The sequence below is a fragment of the Carassius gibelio genome, chromosome B6, assembly GCF_023724105.1.
Source record: "Carassius gibelio isolate Cgi1373 ecotype wild population from Czech Republic chromosome B6, carGib1.2-hapl.c, whole genome shotgun sequence".
NCBI classification, from domain to species: domain Eukaryota; kingdom Metazoa; phylum Chordata; class Actinopteri; order Cypriniformes; family Cyprinidae; genus Carassius; species Carassius gibelio.
The window spans coordinates 17,360,552-17,378,597 of record NC_068401.1 but is presented as its reverse complement, the minus strand read 5'-3'; the positions used below and the strand labels follow the sequence as shown (position 1 = coordinate 17,378,597).

The 18,046-nt window shown below is 35.4% G+C and overlaps 2 protein-coding genes across 2 annotated transcripts; one reads left to right on the top strand and one right to left on the bottom strand.

Moving 5' to 3' along the window:
• The first annotated feature begins 7,574 nt into the window (after positions 1-7,574).
• Positions 7,575-9,090, top strand: LOC127959292 (uncharacterized). Its single transcript, XM_052558370.1, has 2 exons — positions 7,575-7,830; positions 7,945-9,090. The coding sequence occupies exons 1-2, from the start codon at positions 7,621-7,623 to the stop codon at positions 8,413-8,415; spliced, it is 681 nt and encodes a 226-aa protein (XP_052414330.1). The 5' UTR covers positions 7,575-7,620; the 3' UTR covers positions 8,416-9,090.
• Positions 9,091-10,826: 1,736 nt separating this feature from the next.
• jpt1a (Jupiter microtubule associated homolog 1a) lies at positions 10,827-16,577 on the bottom strand. Its single transcript, XM_052558376.1, has 5 exons — positions 16,375-16,577; positions 14,209-14,348; positions 13,493-13,602; positions 13,345-13,372; positions 10,827-11,969 (listed from the first exon to the last, which is right to left on the bottom strand). Exons 1-5 carry the CDS (start codon positions 16,428-16,430, stop codon positions 11,824-11,826), a joined length of 480 nt encoding a protein of 159 aa, XP_052414336.1. The 5' UTR covers positions 16,431-16,577; the 3' UTR covers positions 10,827-11,823.
• Between the last annotated feature and the right edge of the window lie 1,469 nt (positions 16,578-18,046).

The window sequence follows — 18,046 nt, the reverse complement described above, 5'->3', positions numbered from 1 at the left end:
AATATATATATATATATATATATATTAGTAGGTTGACCATATGAGCCATTTTCCCAGGACGTGTCCTTGTCAGGATTTCTATATTGCCTAAAACATCCAGGTATGTTACATAATCAACCAATCGTGGCGTGTGAGAAGGTGAGATCTACAGAGAACGATCAAGCAATGCAAATACACATACATGTTAGGTGTTTGTTCGCTCATTTAACTGCATCGCTGCGCACCGATCATTGTATGACACCAAAGTACCAAGAGAGTGATTTGAATGCATAAGGAGCCGTCTGCTCTCTATAGCTCTTATGAATGTCATACAATGATCTATCTGCACAGCACAAACAGGCAAAATCTGGATATTTTAGACAATATAAAAATCCTGGCAAGGACGCGTCCTGGGAAAATGGCTCATATGGTCACCCTATAGATTGTGAGTGTTTCAATGGGATTTTCAACCTCTTATGAGAGGGATCTCTGACCATGCTTGTGGAGAGCTACTGGCTGCGTCCGAAATCGCATACTTAATGAGTAGGTACTTAATTTCAACAATTACTTACTTAACGAGTGCTAAAAGACCACATACTCTACAGCCAAATCTCATTGAGTATGAATACGGTCCGCTATGTTTATGTTATCATGTGACCTATGACGTTATAATAAGCGCAACATCTTCAAATATATGACTGACTGCGACAGGTTTAATATCTACAGTACTGTCAATATCAAATATTTTGATGTTGATGAAATTAACTCATTTTGTGGTCTTGTTGAAGAAACAGCTGCCCTTTTTTGTGATTGAAGTATAACCAATACATTTTGTTTTGTTTTTATATTTTAACTTAAAGGACCTGCAGTTCAATCCTTAAAGATTAAACCCTTCATAGCATCAGTAACATCACAGCTCTACCTAGTACGGTTTTCCTCAGCATTTGCAATATCTGCACAAAGGAGACATCAGCTTCTTGAAGATTTCACCTTTGCAGAAGACTGTTGATTTTACACTAGAAAAATGTAAGTTTTACTACTTAGAAATTAAGATTACCTCAGAAAGCATTTCTAGCATAACCCGACACTTATCAACAATAATAATGATAAATGGTGACTAATAATTATATATTTTTTGTAAAACAAACAAATTGTTTTTTCATATGCCACAGCTACAGTATGCATGACTTCACACTAGACAAATGCAGCCAAAGTGAATGCATCTCAATATTCAGTCAAGTAATGAATGAATGCATGCGTTAATGAAACAATTAGGCTATATTTTATATACTGACAACAACAGGAGACATGAATAAACAAGTAAAATAATAAATAAGAATAACCGTCACAATAAATAAATAGAAGTGCCCGTGATTTGAATGTTCATAAGCCGTCTCCAAAGCTGTTTCAGAGAATTGGCAGTACATCCAACCGGCCTCACAACCGCAGACCACGTGTAACCACACCAGCCCAGGACCTCCACAATCAGCATCTTCACCTCCAAGATCATCTAAGCCCAGCCATCCGGACAGCTGCTGCAACAATCTGTTTGCATAATCAAATAATTTCTGCACAAACTATCATAAACTGTCTAAGGGAAGCTCATCTGTATGCTCTTCATCCTCACTGGGGTCTCAATACTCACTGGAATACTCACATTTGATTGGCATCTGGCACTTTGGAGAAGTATTTTCTTGATGGATTAATACTGGTTTTCACTGTACAGGGTAGATGGCAGACAGCGTGTATGGGGTCATGTGGGTGAGCGGTTTGTTGATGTCAACGTTGAGGATCGGGTGGATTGGGTGGCCCATGGTGGCGATAGGGTTATGGTATGGACTTATATTTAGGCCATGCCAAATACAGGGGAATTTTTTATGTCAAAGTCCAGGTCGGTTTTATTATTATTATTATTATTATAATTACAGTTTTTTTTCAACTGCTTACACACATTTTCCAAAGTTTTCCTCTTTTTTTCACAACTTAACACACAAATTCAAGAATTGCACACATAAGATGCAAAATGCCTCACATCTCTTTCAAAATGAAACACCAGTCAAAATATCACAAACATATTTTAAAAGCATACATTTGTCTTATGTTGTAAACACCTTTACCATAATGTTATATTTTTGATTATGTCATATACACACTGTTATTCAAAACCTAAAGCTCTTCTTTTACAGTTTTTTTCAACCGCTTACACAAATTTTCCGAAGTCTTCCTCTTTTTTTCAAAACTTAACACACAAATTCAAGAATTCCACACACAAGATGCAAAATGCCTCACATCTCTTTCAAAACGAAACACCACAGTCAAAATATCACAAACATATTTCAAAAGCAAACATTTGTATTACTTTGTAAACACCTTTACCATAATGTTATATTTTTGATTATGTCATATACACACTGTTATTCAAAACCTAAAGCTCTTCTTTTAAAAGCTCACATGTACATGATTGAATGTTAATGGGAGAGAGCTGTTGAATAAAGTAAAAACAAAAGCAAAATTGAAACCAAACTTTATTTATTTTTTTTGCTCTTTGTGGTTGTAAATGTAGTATTAGTGTACACAGTTTGAAAAGAAAAAAATACATCGAAATATGTAGTGTTGTAGCATGTAGTGTAAAACCAAACATAATGTGTGTGCTTGCATGTGGAGATGGTTGGGTGTATTTAGGCTCCATCTCTCCTCCGGGCTGGGTCCGGCCAACGTACGTCATCCACGTCACATGCTATATTCTCTCTTGATACCTTACCAAATTGTGACCAATGCAATGCACTGTAGTAAATGAATGCAAGGGTACTACAGTAAAATATATTTATTATAGAATAGGCCTATTGTTTGTTATGGTAAAAAAGCTATGATGTGTACATTAGAACATGTGTACATTACATTAGATTGTTACATACCAGTTCTCATTCTAAAGGTTCGAATTATACTCGCCACAGTAAATCTACTCAAATTAGGCTGGACTCTCAGTCCAGCCTCTCTCATTGTTAAACCATGGTTTATCACATGATCGACTACTAATCTCTAATCTCATTCGAGACCACTCTTCATGTTCCTTATCCTCCTCAATTTCTGACTCGTCCTCTTCCTCCCCTTGCTCCCCTTCCAACTCCTCTTAGTCAAACTCATCCTCTGGCTCTCCCTCCAACTCCTCTTACTCTGTTTGCATCCATTGTTCAAAAGCTATTACTTGACATTTGGCCTATTTATAGGCCACTACTAAAGTTATGATTGGTTGTTGTTAAGTAAAGCAACAAGTGTCTGCACATGTGAGGAGTTAGTGTGAGGCACTAATGAATTAGTGTGGCATTTTGATTGGTTGTGTTTATAAAAGGAAATCAAGAAACTTCCTGTCAGATTTTTGTGTGTTGCATAGAAAATTGTGTGTTGTGTTTTGCAAAAGGTGTTTAACGAAATTGAAAACTGAGTAATATGCCAAACATTTGTGTGTGGTTTTGCAGATTTAGCGTGTGGTCCTGGTGTTTGAGTGTCAGGTTTTAGAAATTGTGTGACAAGTAATAATTTTGTGTGTAGTTGAAAAAAAAATGTATTATTAATGTAGAAAAGAGCTGGGGGGGGGGGGTTGTAAATTGAAAGAACAGCATTGTTTGTTACATTTATTTGTTAAATGAATATTAATTACATCAAGCTTTTGAATGGTATATTATTTTATATTGTTATTGAAACTTCATAATGTTTCACTTGATTATACATTAAGTGAGGAATTATAGTTTGGAAAAAGTCTTTGGAAAATGTCTAAGAAGTAAAATGTTTACACGTTATGTGAAAACTAGTACAAGTATATAAATAAATAAAAAGAGACTTACTCATGTTTATGTTCTCTGCTGAATAAATAAAATAAAGAAATAAAGTGCTTCATTCTTTTTTTCTGAGGGAATACAAATCTCAAATCTTCAACCACATCACATCTTTTTGTGGTGAATTACATCTTATTCCTCTCAGCGCAAAGCAAACAGTAAAATAAAAAAACTTGAATGGTCTCGCTGCGTTGTCTTCTGTTGTGTGGGCGTATTCAAGCCGTGTATATCGCCTCTGATTCTCTGTCGCCTGCCCCGACCTCTGCCTGGTACTGTTTATGATTCTAGACATCCCTTGACATACCTGACACTGTTTCCTGATCTTGGCCTGTTTTACTACTCTCTTAATAAAATACTGCAAATGGATTCAAACATCTCTGACTCCCTGTTACACAACCACGATATGGAGGCATTGCTTTGCTGTAGTTAGTAAACTTTATTTAACATAACAGCCAGTTATGAACAAATTAGATGCATTCCATAAATGCCTGATATGTAGATTATGCAGCTTGGCTCTAAGAAATAAAGACTAACTCTTGGAGTCATGTTAAACAATCCATCAAGTCCTGTCCCAATAAAGATGTAACTTTGCCTGAATTAATATGCCACCATGAATGAGCGCATGTTGGGAAAAAAGTGCTGAATTTAATTCTCTCTCTGTTGTAAATTTGCTCCATCATTAGTCTCATGAAGCTGCTTTCATATTGCTGTTCACGCAGCGGGTTGATGTGGTTGATGATCAGGAAATGCTCCAGCAATTTCACCACATGTAACTTTTAACAAGACTAACTTGTTTAAAATACCCTAAATTGTATTAACATTAACTATACTTTTGATATAACATGCCAGTTGAGAAATGCAATGAAATACAATGTTTTGTTTGTTTTATTCCAATATTCCAGAGAATATATATCAGTGAATTAACATTATCCAGTGAATTATTCTTGACTCTGTAGCTATTAAACTATATACCTACTTTAACGGTAGTTTAAAATTAAGTTGCTATGACTCCTGTCCTTTATTTATTTTCTCCATTTGAAAACATTAGACATTCTAAATGTTTTGCTTATTGTTAATAGAAGTGGTTGTACTGTTGATGCTTTTTATAAATAAAATGGTTTTTTTATTGTCATATAAAGATTTATAACAGTTAATAAATATTGGTTCTGCATATCAGTTATCGAGCACATAAACACGCAAATAATAGGTATTGGATCATCTTTTCTTATCTTACTAGTCAGATCTGCTTTTTTTACTCGTCTTATGTTATGACTAGTCCAAATGGCTACAGTAGGGTTCAATAAAAAAAGTACTAGTAAAATAAAAAAATCATATTGGTAACATTTCTAATAAGTAATTATATCTAATAAATGTGTACTAGTATCTATTTAATAGGTACTAGTATCTAATGAATGAGTACTAGTTTTTAATAAATATGCAGTAGTACCTAATGAATAAGTAATAGTATCTAATAAATAAGTACTAGTAGGGGGGTTAAAAAAAAGGGACTTCAGGAGCCTGATCAAGACGATGCGCAGGATGATGCCCACGGCAAATATCATTTTTCAGGACCACTGCCCACGTATCGAATAGGGCACAAAAGGTTGAGTAGACTTGTTGCTTTTAATGAATGGTTATTGTCATGGTGTAAAGAACAAAAACTGATAATAAACTGACTTTTAATAATTGGAATATTTTCTGGTAGCGTCCTAGGCTTTTTCGCACTGATGGCCTACATCCCAGCATAGTCGGACAACATCTCCAAGACATTTCACTCCATATGATTAGCCAATTCTCAAATAACTACTATGATGACTTTTATTCTACCCGCTTAAATGATAAAAGTACTTGCACTATCAAATCTATTAAGACTATCTTTTCCCCGAACAGTGGGTTCAAAATATAAATTTAATGTAAGATCAAGAAAAAAATCTTATCATGATTAAACCAGAATTTTTTTTAAATAAATGAACAAAAATAATTTTTTAAGTTTGGGCTCATAAACATTAGATCACTCACACCCAAAGTAGTTATTGTAAATTAAAGGATCACAGATAATAGTTTTGATGTACTCTGCTTGACTGAAACCTGGCTAAAACCATATGATTTTATTCGACTAATGAGTCTACTCCACCAAATAAGCATGAGCCCCATCAGACCAGTAGACATGGGGGAGGTGTTGCGACAATATATAGTGATATTCTCAATGTTACCCAGAAAATGGGATACAGATTTAACTCATTTGAAATACTTCTGCTTAATGTTACACTGTCAGACATGCAAAAGAAATCTGTCATATCTCTTGCTCTGGCTACTGTGTATAGACCACCATTACCATTGATAAAGTGCTAATCGTCTGAGTTTTTAATATTCACATTGATAATACAAATGATGCATTACTTGCATTTACCGACCTAATAAACTCTTTTGGAGTCAAGCAAAATACCATCACAGCCACTCATTGTTTTAATCATCATAATCTAGATTTAATTATATCACATGGAATCGATCTTACGGATATAGATATCGTAAATTGGGTTCTGAATATGAACAAAAAGGTCTTACATGTTTGGAACAACACAAGGGTGAATTTTTGGGTGGCAGAAATTTTTAATTGTTTTTCTCAGTCACTTTGGTGCATTTCTCAAATCAGAAATTAAATTCTCAAAACTACTTGTAAAATGAGTTTCTCATTCTTTTGAACAAGTTGCAATTGCTTTTGTACATTCATGCAATTGATTATGCACATTTATCTGCGGTTTCCTACATTATCAGTTGCTAATGTCATAAATGTATTATATAGTTTTCTGTGCAATAGTCTTACCCCTCAAAACATCAAGTGTTTAGTTCATCGTATAAATCATTAAATGCAAAATGGTTAATCTAGTTGTCATAAACTGCCAAGTACATTTTTTTTACACATTATTATAGACAGAGGAACAAAGAGTACGAGAGTAAAACACAAGAGTAAACACAGAGGAACATAAGAGTAACAAATTCTGAAAATTGACTTATTTTCATCTTTGTGCTCATATTTCTTTTTCCTTTTCTATCTCACAATGACATTGTAAAGTTTTTTTTTTGTTTTTTTTTTTTGTTTTTTTTTATGGTCAGACCATTAGTAAAAGTGTAACTGGGAATTCTATCCAGTCTCCTTCAGTTACCGTTTTTTACAGACACTAGGACACATTTCTGAATACTTAGGTCACTTTTGCAAAACCCTTCACACAGTGAGCACAACAGAAGACTATGTGGGCTAAGCTGAGGATCAATTATCATTGCTTTGGCACAAAATGCATTCAATGACTACATCTCTCAAATTTCATGAATTCTTTTCTCACTCAGACACAACAACTGCCAAAACTCTTTGTACGCGCAGGCCAATTTGCACATGCTTACATACTGTTTTCAAAACTGTTAAACTTATGTTCAAAACAATAACATAATACAAAACTGAATAAGACAGAATTTGCTACATTTCTACAGTAATATTTTAATGAAATATATTTAAAATCTTAAAATTAAATGCTATAAAACAATTGGACTGTTGGACCAGCCACAGCTGATTCTCATTGTAGATGAACGTCTACACAAGTGTTACTCTTTCAATTTCATTACAAAAGGAGACAACTGCTGAATAGTTTTGTATTGTGATGTAAACATGGACCCAGCCGGAAATAGAGAAGTGGCTGAAAGCGGAAGAAGAGTGGCTGGGAGGGGGCGAGGAATACGTATGCGTAGTGGAAGAAGAATAAGAGGTCGGAGAGGAAGGAAGCTCACTGATGTGCAGGAAACTGCCATTGTTGATATGGTCATCCGAAACAATGGGATAAAACTCACTGAGATTCAAGACAGATTCTTGGCAGACAACGTTACTTTTGCAAATATTCACAGTGTAAGCATAATAACAATTTCTAGAATCCTGAAAAAACATCAGGTCAGTATGAAACAGTTGTACACTGTGCCTTTTGAGAGGAACTCTGAACATGTCAAGCAACTCAGGAACCAATATGTCCAGGTAAGATCACAATAAAATAAAAAACTGTTTTTGAACCAAACCAAACACACCCAAAGATATTTTTTACAAATTTACTACTGTAACAGCTTCTGTTTCCTTGTGGATTTATTTTAGAGAGTCATGGAGATTGAAGGCAGGCAAACACCCCACATTTTAATCTTTATGGATGAGGCGGGTTTCAACTTGGCCAAAACACGGCGACGAGGGAGGAATGTGATTGGGAAGAGAGCCACAGTGATTATCCCGGGCCAGAGGGGTGCCAACATCACAATGTGCACAGTAATATCCACTGATGGAGTGCTGTTACACAGACCCCTAATTGGGCCATACAACACTGAACGTCTCCTTGCGTTCCTGCATGATCTCTATGGAAGGGTTGTGCTAGATGAGGAAAGGGATGCAGAGAGAAGGAATCAGCCAACATTTTATAATTGTATGGGACAATGTGGCATTTCACCACTCCTGTGCAGTCACCGAGTGGTTTGTGGCCCATCCCAGAATGGAGTCACTTTTCCTCCCACCTTACTCTCCATTCCTCAACCCCATAGAGGAATTATTTTCCTCATGGAGGTGGGAGGTTTATGAGCACCATCCACAAGATCAAATGTCCCTCCTGGATGCAATGAATGCTGGATGCCTGGACATATCCGCAGAAGATTGCCAGGGATGGATCAGGCATGCCAGAAGATTCATTCCTAAGTGTATTGCCCTAGATGACATAAGATGTGATGTGGATGAGAACCTGTGGCCAAATGGAGAAGATTAGCATTAGCATTACTATACTATTAACATTAGCATTACTATTTTATCTGTATCAGTGGATGGTGTGTATACAAATTCTTGTATTTTGGAATTACTCAGTGCAAAAAAAATTAAAATAAATAAACAACATAAAATATTGATGAGTTCTGCATCATGTCTGATTCATTCCAGTAACATATATTGCAGTGAATTATAAACCGAGATGTGTCCTTGTTTTACACAAGAAAACATTGTATAATGCTACATGTTGTTAGTGTTTTTTTAGGTCATTGTTTTGTGGGCTGTCAGCCTTTGCTAGTTTTCTGGAAGAATGAGTTGATTTGAGACCTGAATAAAGTGTTTTGGTAGTTGTAGTGCATTTTGAATGTGAAAGGAACTGCTTTGCCAAGCTGAAAGTTGGTTAGGAGAACTGTGTGAAGAGTTTTGCAAAAGTGACCTAAGTATTGATAAATGTGTCCTAGCGTCTGTAAAAAAAAAAAAAAAAACTGTAATATCCCACATACAGTAATGTGTAAATGTGTACTTTTGAAATGGATATGTGGCATACATAAGCATATGGCATACTCTTCAACAGTAACTGTCATCCAATATGTTTCCATAGTTTACATTAGAACATCGCTCCAGAGTACACTGTTATATTGACAACATGACTAAGCAATTTGACTGTCTTCTCCCTAAACTATGACACAAAGACTTGTCATTCTGATGGCACTGACACGTTCATTGACATAGATATTTAATTTTTGAGAGATGAACAAAGGATTTTGAGCAGGAGACTGGCTTTTTCCGGTAATCCATGATGTTTTGCTATTTGTACGAGTTGTTTTGAGAAATGCACTTACTGTTTTGCAAATTTCAAGGATGATTTGAGAAATGTACCAAAGCGACTGAGAAAAACTAATGGCAGAATTTTCTTTTTTTTTTTGGTTAACTGTCCTTTTTAAACTATGAAAATAGACCTATGCCAGAGAGGGACCATACCGTGGGCACCAGCGACAGCATCAATCAATCAAACCGCTGCCAGGATAGATTAAATGATTGTAAGGAGAAAAAAAGAGGTTCTGAAAGAAGCAAATGTACAAGCGAGTTTGAAAACAGCATCAGAAATGATGACCAGGCTTAGTGCCCCCCATCTTCTGCAACAATTTAAGAAGCTTCACCTTCAAGGCTCCTCCTGATGCGGGTTCCAGACCAAAGACCTTCTCAGTGCTCAGAAGTTCATCGTTCACCAGTGCTTTTGGTTCTAGACTGTGAAACAGATCCCATTCCTTTCTTCCTACATAGTTGTCTTCCCACTGCCCCAGTTGTGGAAGTGGAAGACAAATATGATTTATAAAACATCTCCATTATTTGTTTATTAAATCTAGAATATGGTTTACCTTATTACTTCCCGAAACTACCAAATGGACACACTGAATGGATAAAGTGCAAAAGATTGATAAATGCAAGGGTTTGGTTTGGATGTTACTATTAGCATTATATTGTGAAAAAAGACACTGATTACTTTTGTCTGTTCTTTTGTTAATAAATCTCCTTTTATTACACGTCTTCCTTGTGGTGATAAAACAGTAAGAGGCTCTACAAGGCTATCTTACATTGAAATCACTACACAACACATTATGACAATTAAGTTCATATTTCAAAGAGAAGACAATTTGGAAATTACAACAGTTACACATTCTTTTAAGTATCTCATTATTTAATATTTATAAATGATCAAGAGCAAGCAATATGCAATGCACAAGAGAGCTACTGGAATATATTTTACTTGATTTCATGCAAATGCCAAAATACACCCGTTCTAGCTAAGATTAGTCTACTAACGACAACATATACTAATATCACATACTAAAACTAGAACAAACAGTCAATTCTAGCGACTGTGTTTAATGTCAACCAAAATAAGTTTTTTGTTTTTAACCAGCAGACAACCACTAGTTTATGTGTAGTTCCCCCTACAGACTGCAATGTGAAAGTAGGTATTGAGGAAGAAAATAAAAGCCTGTCGAAATCAAATGACCTAAAGCAGGACACTGCTGCCACCTGTAGATGTGAGCTTTGTGTAAAGCAGTGTGGCTTTGAGCTGCTTTCACTTTCATTATGAATCACTATGTAAACACTTATCATCTAAACTTCTGGGTATGTATTATGGATATGGAAAAGTAGAAGAAACCCTGTTAAGGTATTATGTTGGATAATAGTAATGTTTCTTTTCTCATGACAATAGACAAAAATAATTGTACTTTTTTTTTTATTATTTGAGAAAAGCTCATGTACATGAAAAAATGAACAGACTCTGTTACACACTTCCTTCGTGGAGTCAAAGAATAATACAGCACCTTTTTGGCATACGTCAAAAATAATAAGGCAATAAGAACTTTAAATGTTTTTGTTGAATCTGGACTACTTGATGACATATTGGATGCAATGACTGTACTTGTTTGTATTTTTGCACATTTCATAACTTTTTTAACAACAACAAATAAATAACAGCTTGCTCGCATGCACCTTTTCTGGCACACCTGTTATTGACTAGAAGGTAATATTTAATTGCACTCTTGTGTTTGTTGCTCTTTTAACTCTTTAATGTATGTGTAACTGTGTTTTTGTTGTTCTTTTGTACTAAATATCCCTTCAGCTATCAGTAAATCGATGTTGATACATTTTTCTTTACATCTACAAATGTTTCAGACATTTTTTTTTTTTTTTTTTATGGATGTGACATGGAATTATTAAAATCTTGTGTCTTAACCAGCAGGACTGAGGCACCACAAGTCAGGCACCACAGCTCATAAAATTCCAACAACACATAAAAAAGAGAGACCAACACTGAGTAAGGGAGACATTTCATAGGCGTACAATCGATGAAAAAAAAAAAACGTAATGACTGGAGAAGTTTGATGGAATATTTTGGCCTATGGTTTGCAGTATCTAAGAGTAGCAGTGCACACCCCGGGATCAGTTTTTCCTTAAGGGTCTGATCTTAGTAAAGGCTTGACTGAGTGACCAACACTTAACACATTCAAAGGTATTCTTTGAACAAATCACAGCTCAGAGATTGTGGCACGCTTCTCTGTCTAAACCGTCCTGATCTTAATCTGTTCTCTGTGGTTTATGTAATTTTATGAATAGTGTTATGCAGAGGATGGGCACTGACCACAGAACAGCACATTTACACTGAGATGCTCATTTTACATAGGCCCAGATCTTATCCTTTAGTGAGGCAAATCTTTAGCCTAAGATGAGAGAACATTTGCCCCCTGGTGGGTTTCTACGGCCAGAAGGAACCCCAGCTGCAGGCTGCTCTGTTGCAGAGAGGCAAGGTGGAGCTGGTGTGTCATCCTGCTCCTGAATAGGTTCAGGATGTTCTGTGCTATCTGTGAAAATAAAATTAAAAAGATATTATAATAAATAAAAAATATTATAATGAAAAATATTAATGCCATGTTAATTATTTAGATAAATACAGAAAAAAAAAACTTTACAAATATATGGATTTTTTTATGGATCCAAAACAAAAGCATTTAATATATATATAGAAAAAAATATAGAATATGTATTCATGTGCATGAGTTCTTAAAGAATAATTTATTGTATTCATATTGAAGCTAGAATAAATTTTTTATATAATGTAAAGTTGTTGTTGTTTTTCTTTTTCAAATATCATAAAATATTTATTTATAAATATTAAATTATTTTAATATTATTATTCTTGGGGAGAGACATTTTACAACCTGATTTCATTGATTTGTCATAAAAAGATCATCCTCAAGAAAAGAGTGTCTGCATGTTAGTTAGGGGTTGAACGACTAGTGATTTTTTTAAAGTCGACTTTTATGTGATGAAAGTCGAGTCAAAGTCGACTAGTCGCTGATGACGTCATTAATGGACATGGGATTGGAGCTGTAAAAAACCCTTGTGCATAGCTATGGCATATGACACAGTTCTGCATACATGGCTATTGCTCCTATAACATCTCATTTTTATCAGTTATTTCATCTTTGGGTTGTTATATTTCTCACAGAATTCTGCTCGTTTTAAATCGAATACAGATAAAGTAACATTAGCAGAGTAAAGATTACATTCATATGAATGCATTAGTGAGAGTGATTGTGTGTGAATTAATTCTACCTTGCAGCGTCTCTCTACTAGTGAAGCTGTGGGATTTAGTTATTAAGAAATTAATTATAGAACTTTTAAGTTTCTAATCAATTTTATTGAGAAATCACAGAACAGTGATGACTACTTTTCCGCACAAACTGCGGTCTATATGTGTGTGCGTTACTGTGCAGCAGCGCATTAGATGAGAACAGCAATTTACTTACCAGTACAAGCTGTTTAGAATGTGCGTTTTCCCGTTCAGTTTCAAGCATCCAGTAATATAATCACACATGCATGTGGAGTGCTTTCATAGTATGTTTTTTATTTGTTATTTGAACTGTTTGGAAATGGACCATAAATGTGGAAGTCCTTCCAAGGTTTATCCTGTTGCGCCCTCTATAGGACCGGCGACTAGTCGATGTCAAGCTTAAAGTGGCAGACCACTGAAGTCGACTAGTCGACTAATCGATTAGTCGGTGCAACCCCTTATGTTAGTTTACGTGACTTTTGATATTACAATATCACCCTGATAGTTTTTCTTTATGCCCTCCAAAAATGAATAATAAACTTAAGTTGTGTAAGTCATCTATAAATATATATATATCTTTTTATGAAAAAAGTGTAATGTAAAATATATGTCAGAACACTCACCAACAGTCATTGAGTCTTCCTCACCATTCTGTGCAGAAAATAAAGCACATTCTCAGCAATATTTTTATTTTTTTAATTCATAAGTTAGTATTAAAGTCCATCTAAGGTTACAAGTTTGTTTTCACTCAGTAATGAAATTGTCTCTTACCACGGTAACATTATTTTCGACTGTGGTGTTACTTTGGTTGGCGGGTTGAGCAGTACATCTTCTGAGAGGGGCAGATGGTTCTCCACACAACACACCTGTAGGCTTCCCACCTTTAAAACAAATAAAAGTTCATGTGCATTGCGGTTATAAACAATAGTGAACACCCAGATGTTCAGGCTATAAGTTGTATTTTTTTCATTGTTGTACATAAAATACACATAAGTAATTATTGCTTTACCAAAATGACTATAGGACTATATTACAAACATCATGCTTTGACCTGCAAATAATAAATGTCATTGTGAGGTAATGTTTTTTAGAAAAATACATGAAATGATCTGAAATTCTTATTTCACATGGCAACCTGTGAACCTATGTTACAAAATATACCTAAAAACAGCAAACATTAGCCGAGATTCAGCATTATAAGCACATTGTGCAGTCTTTTGTGTGTTTAAGAATCAGCAAGACCTAGCGAGTTTTCAGATGTGGAACTGAAACTGAATATGTATTTGTAATCACAAGTATCACAAATATCACAAGTTACCAGTTGTTAATCTCTGAAAAAGTATGAGATTTGAAGCAGTACATACACATACACAATCATTAAAATATTTTTCATCATTTTCTCTAATGTTTATCAAATTTAAAGGGAATGACACTGCCCATTAAAGAGATGAAAGATGAGATATCAGTAAAAAAAAAAAAATCAGCACTTGGTGGATTGTTCCTTCGATGTGCATGAGGGTCCTCAGGTTCAGCAAATATACTAGATGCCATTTTGTTTTTTTTCACAGGTTTCTCTTCATCTGTGCCAAAGCAGATGTTTGAACCTCCACCTGGTGGACGCAGCACTCTGGGAAGGAAAACAAATACAAAATATGTTGTCAAAAATGTAACTTTTGTAACTGTCACACCCTTGGATTGCTGTGTTGTGTTTTCATTCCCCATGTGTTCAGTATGACCCAGTTTTTCCCCATGTCTGGTGATGTCCGATGATGTCTGGTGATGTTAGCCAGCACACTGCAGGGTTGCCAACTCTCACGCATCTGTCGTGACACTCACGCTTTCAGCATCAATCTCATGCAGAAGTCCAAGCGTGAGTGTCACGCCAGATGCATGAGAGTTGGCAACCCTGAACCTGTGTCTTCATTAGTTGATCCTTCCTGTCTGTCCCTCATTAGCACTTTAGGCCCTGTCCAAACGGAGAAGCGTTTCGCTGTATACGCATACATTTTGTATCGTATTGGTGTTTCATCCACATGGATCCGGTGCTTTGGGAGACTAAAACCAGTATTTTTTTTTTAACTGGGTCCCAGAGTGGACAGATCTGAAAACACAGCCCTTGCGTTTTTGTCTGGACAGTGAATTCATATTTTTTCTGAATAAAAATATTCTGAATAACTATTTTGGAATTACCCTCTTGTGAATTATTGTGAACTGTTGCATTGCTCATCTTCCTCATGCGTTTCATTCATCTGTAGCATGCAGTAATTGATCACTAGTTTAGTTTAGTGCATTGAGTTAACTTGTTTCATTTTATTTTAACATTTCATTGCTTTCGTTGATTGTTTATAGTACTGTTCATTCCCTGTACGCTTGACCAATGAAGGGTAAATAAAACCTTTTTTTTTTTAATGAAATATAATGAAGTCTCCATCTCATGTAAGCATCGACATATAATTTTAATTTATGATTATATAATTCTCAAAGGTTATTTTAATCTCTTTACTGGTAGAGTGTTGAGTAACATCTACAATCTACTGAGTGCACATTTAAGGGGAAAAAACTGTGGCTTTAGTAGAGAGAAAATAAAATTAGTTTGTGTGGGGGTCAACTATATCTTTTCATCTAAATATAATTGTTCAGAAAAAGGCTTGATAAGCTTTATAGTTTACTATATCCTAATTCCTTATGTACCTGTATTTTTTGGTTTAGTTGGCTTTATTAGCTTATTAAATATATTCTATTAATCAAAATATTCCTCATACTGTTCATGCCAATAAAGCCTAATGAACTGAGCTAAAACAGCAAGCTGAAATAAATCTCCCTCCACCAGTCTGATTTACAGATGAAACGATAGATAAACGGTGACGAATTCACTAATCTGCACGTCATTAATGCATTCAGATAATGAAATAAGACGGATACAACAGGAAACGTAATATAATTCTTTACTACACCGCCTGAACCGCACCCAACCAAAATACACACACATGCGCTCAAGCATCCTCCCGTGCTCTGAAAACCTGGACAGGGACTGGTTTCAGAATTACAAAAGACTGACATAATGCATTAAAGAAGCTGTATTAATTACTCATCAATTATGTGATTAATTGTGGGTTTTCGTTTGGGGATGCTGCAGTCAATTGAGGCCGTGTCACAAAGCCTTGCGAGTTGGCTGCCTAGACAGCATTTTAAAGCATTATAATACACATCGAGCTTACTTGAAAAGCGACATTGTGTTCCCCCAAAAATGCACCACGCGCTTCTAGCGTCCCCACAAAGATGTCTAGATAGGAAGCTAGATTTTTTAGACACTCCCGGAGGGATGCACATATACAATAAAAGAGGCATTTTATAAACCAGAAAATGCTGTTTTGAAGGGCTTTTAAAATCCAATAAACTTTTTTTCCTTACAGCTAGTGTGTACCATTGTATCCCAAAACGCAGTATTTGTACCCAAGATGGTGCTTATTTCTCATCAGCATCGCCAACCGTCTTTACGCCAATATCGTTTTAACTAGAGTAATTTCGTCTTTTGTCAGTAATATTACAGCTCAGATAACGTCTTAAGAGATCATAGCGGTTAAATAATTTGCTGGTTGCTACAACCTAAAGCGCGTGGGCATTGTTATCTTCATATAGACATCTATCAGCACCTGGAGCTGCTCCTCGCGGTCGGTTCCATGCCTTGGAAATTGGTGGTGGTCGTCATCTTGAACACTCAAAGCTTCTGTTCACGGCTTTTCCGAAACTATATTCGACAGATTATTGTCATCAAGCCACAAAGAGCGTCTCCTGCTCTGGTCATCAGTCTCTTGGTGCTGAATCTGCGCTCCTGCACACGCCCAAAAGACGCGATTAGTGCTGCACTTCTGCAGATTCGCCTTTAGGGCGGCGACAGACTGCAAACTGTTTTTGTGAAAATTCTGATTCTGGTTTAAATTTTAAACTACTGCGGTGTATTTTCAGATGAACAGTTTGCTGTAAAATTTTGAACCTGCTGGCAACTGAAGGACCCATACAAAACTAAACACAATGTGCAAACATTTAACGAGGGCCAGCAAACACGATGATATTTTTCTGGGTAAAACTAAAGTATCTTATGCAGAATCAAAATAACTCTCTGCTGGGAAGAGAGAGAAAAGCCAAACAAGTAAATAAATAAATACAAATTCTAACAATTAGGCCAATTAAAGTAAAACATAAATAAAAAAATAAAATAAATAAAAACCTTAGAGTGGGGGGAAATCACATTGTGAAAAAAAAATGTCTCTTAAATACAAAGGCCACAGCTATTGGTACCCCTAGAAATTATTACGATTAAAATATCTCTGAATTCTAGTTCTATTCATATTTAGATTTTTTTATTACACCAGGGCAACTAGCAACATTATTATCCAGCAATGGTTTCCTGTTTCAGAGGAATATAAATATAAGGAACACAAAGGCCAAATTCCCTTTAATCGTTGATCACAATGAGTAAAATCAAATAATATATTTCTGATGCAGCAAAAGACAGAGAGCTGAAGTATCCAAAAATTCCAATTTTCATCACGATAATCATGAAAGAAAAAAAAAAAACACTCATCCAGACATGACTGGAACTTCAAATGGCTCTGGGTTCTATAGTGAGATGAAACAAAAAAAAAATTGAGCTTTTTAACAAACACTCAAGATGGGTTTGGTGCACAGATTAGTAAAAGTTATCCCATGTGATCAATGAAATATGCTGCTGTATCCTTAATGTTGTGGGCCTCTTTTTCTGCAATAGATACTGGACATGTTATTCAGACAGACACCAGTGGTTTTTATTGAATACCAACAGATAAAAATGAACTGTCTATGCTATAAATCTAATAACGGACTGTGTTTGGATTTTTCAACAGGACAATAATCCAAAAACAAACATCAAAATCAAAACAAAAACGGGTCAGTGAGCACAAAACAAATATTCTGCCATGGCCATTTCAGTGCCCTGACCTTAACTCTGTAGAAAATGAGTGTGGTGAACTGAAGAGAAGCACCACCAACATGGAGCTGGGAATCTGAAGAGGTTCTAGATGAAGGATTTTTTCACAGCCACCTTCGATCATACTTACCAAGGGTATGAATAATTTTGAGCACAACTGTATTTATATGAATTTCAACTGTATACAGTACATGAAATTTTTGATCAATAACTATATTAATATTATTCTTTAACTGGGGAGGGACATTTTACAAACTGAACTACCCTGTTTTTGTCAAAACAAAAACTTATTTTTTATCTAAAAGCATTTATGATTTTCTGTATATGTAAACTTTTGTGACCGCTTACTAAGTGCAACA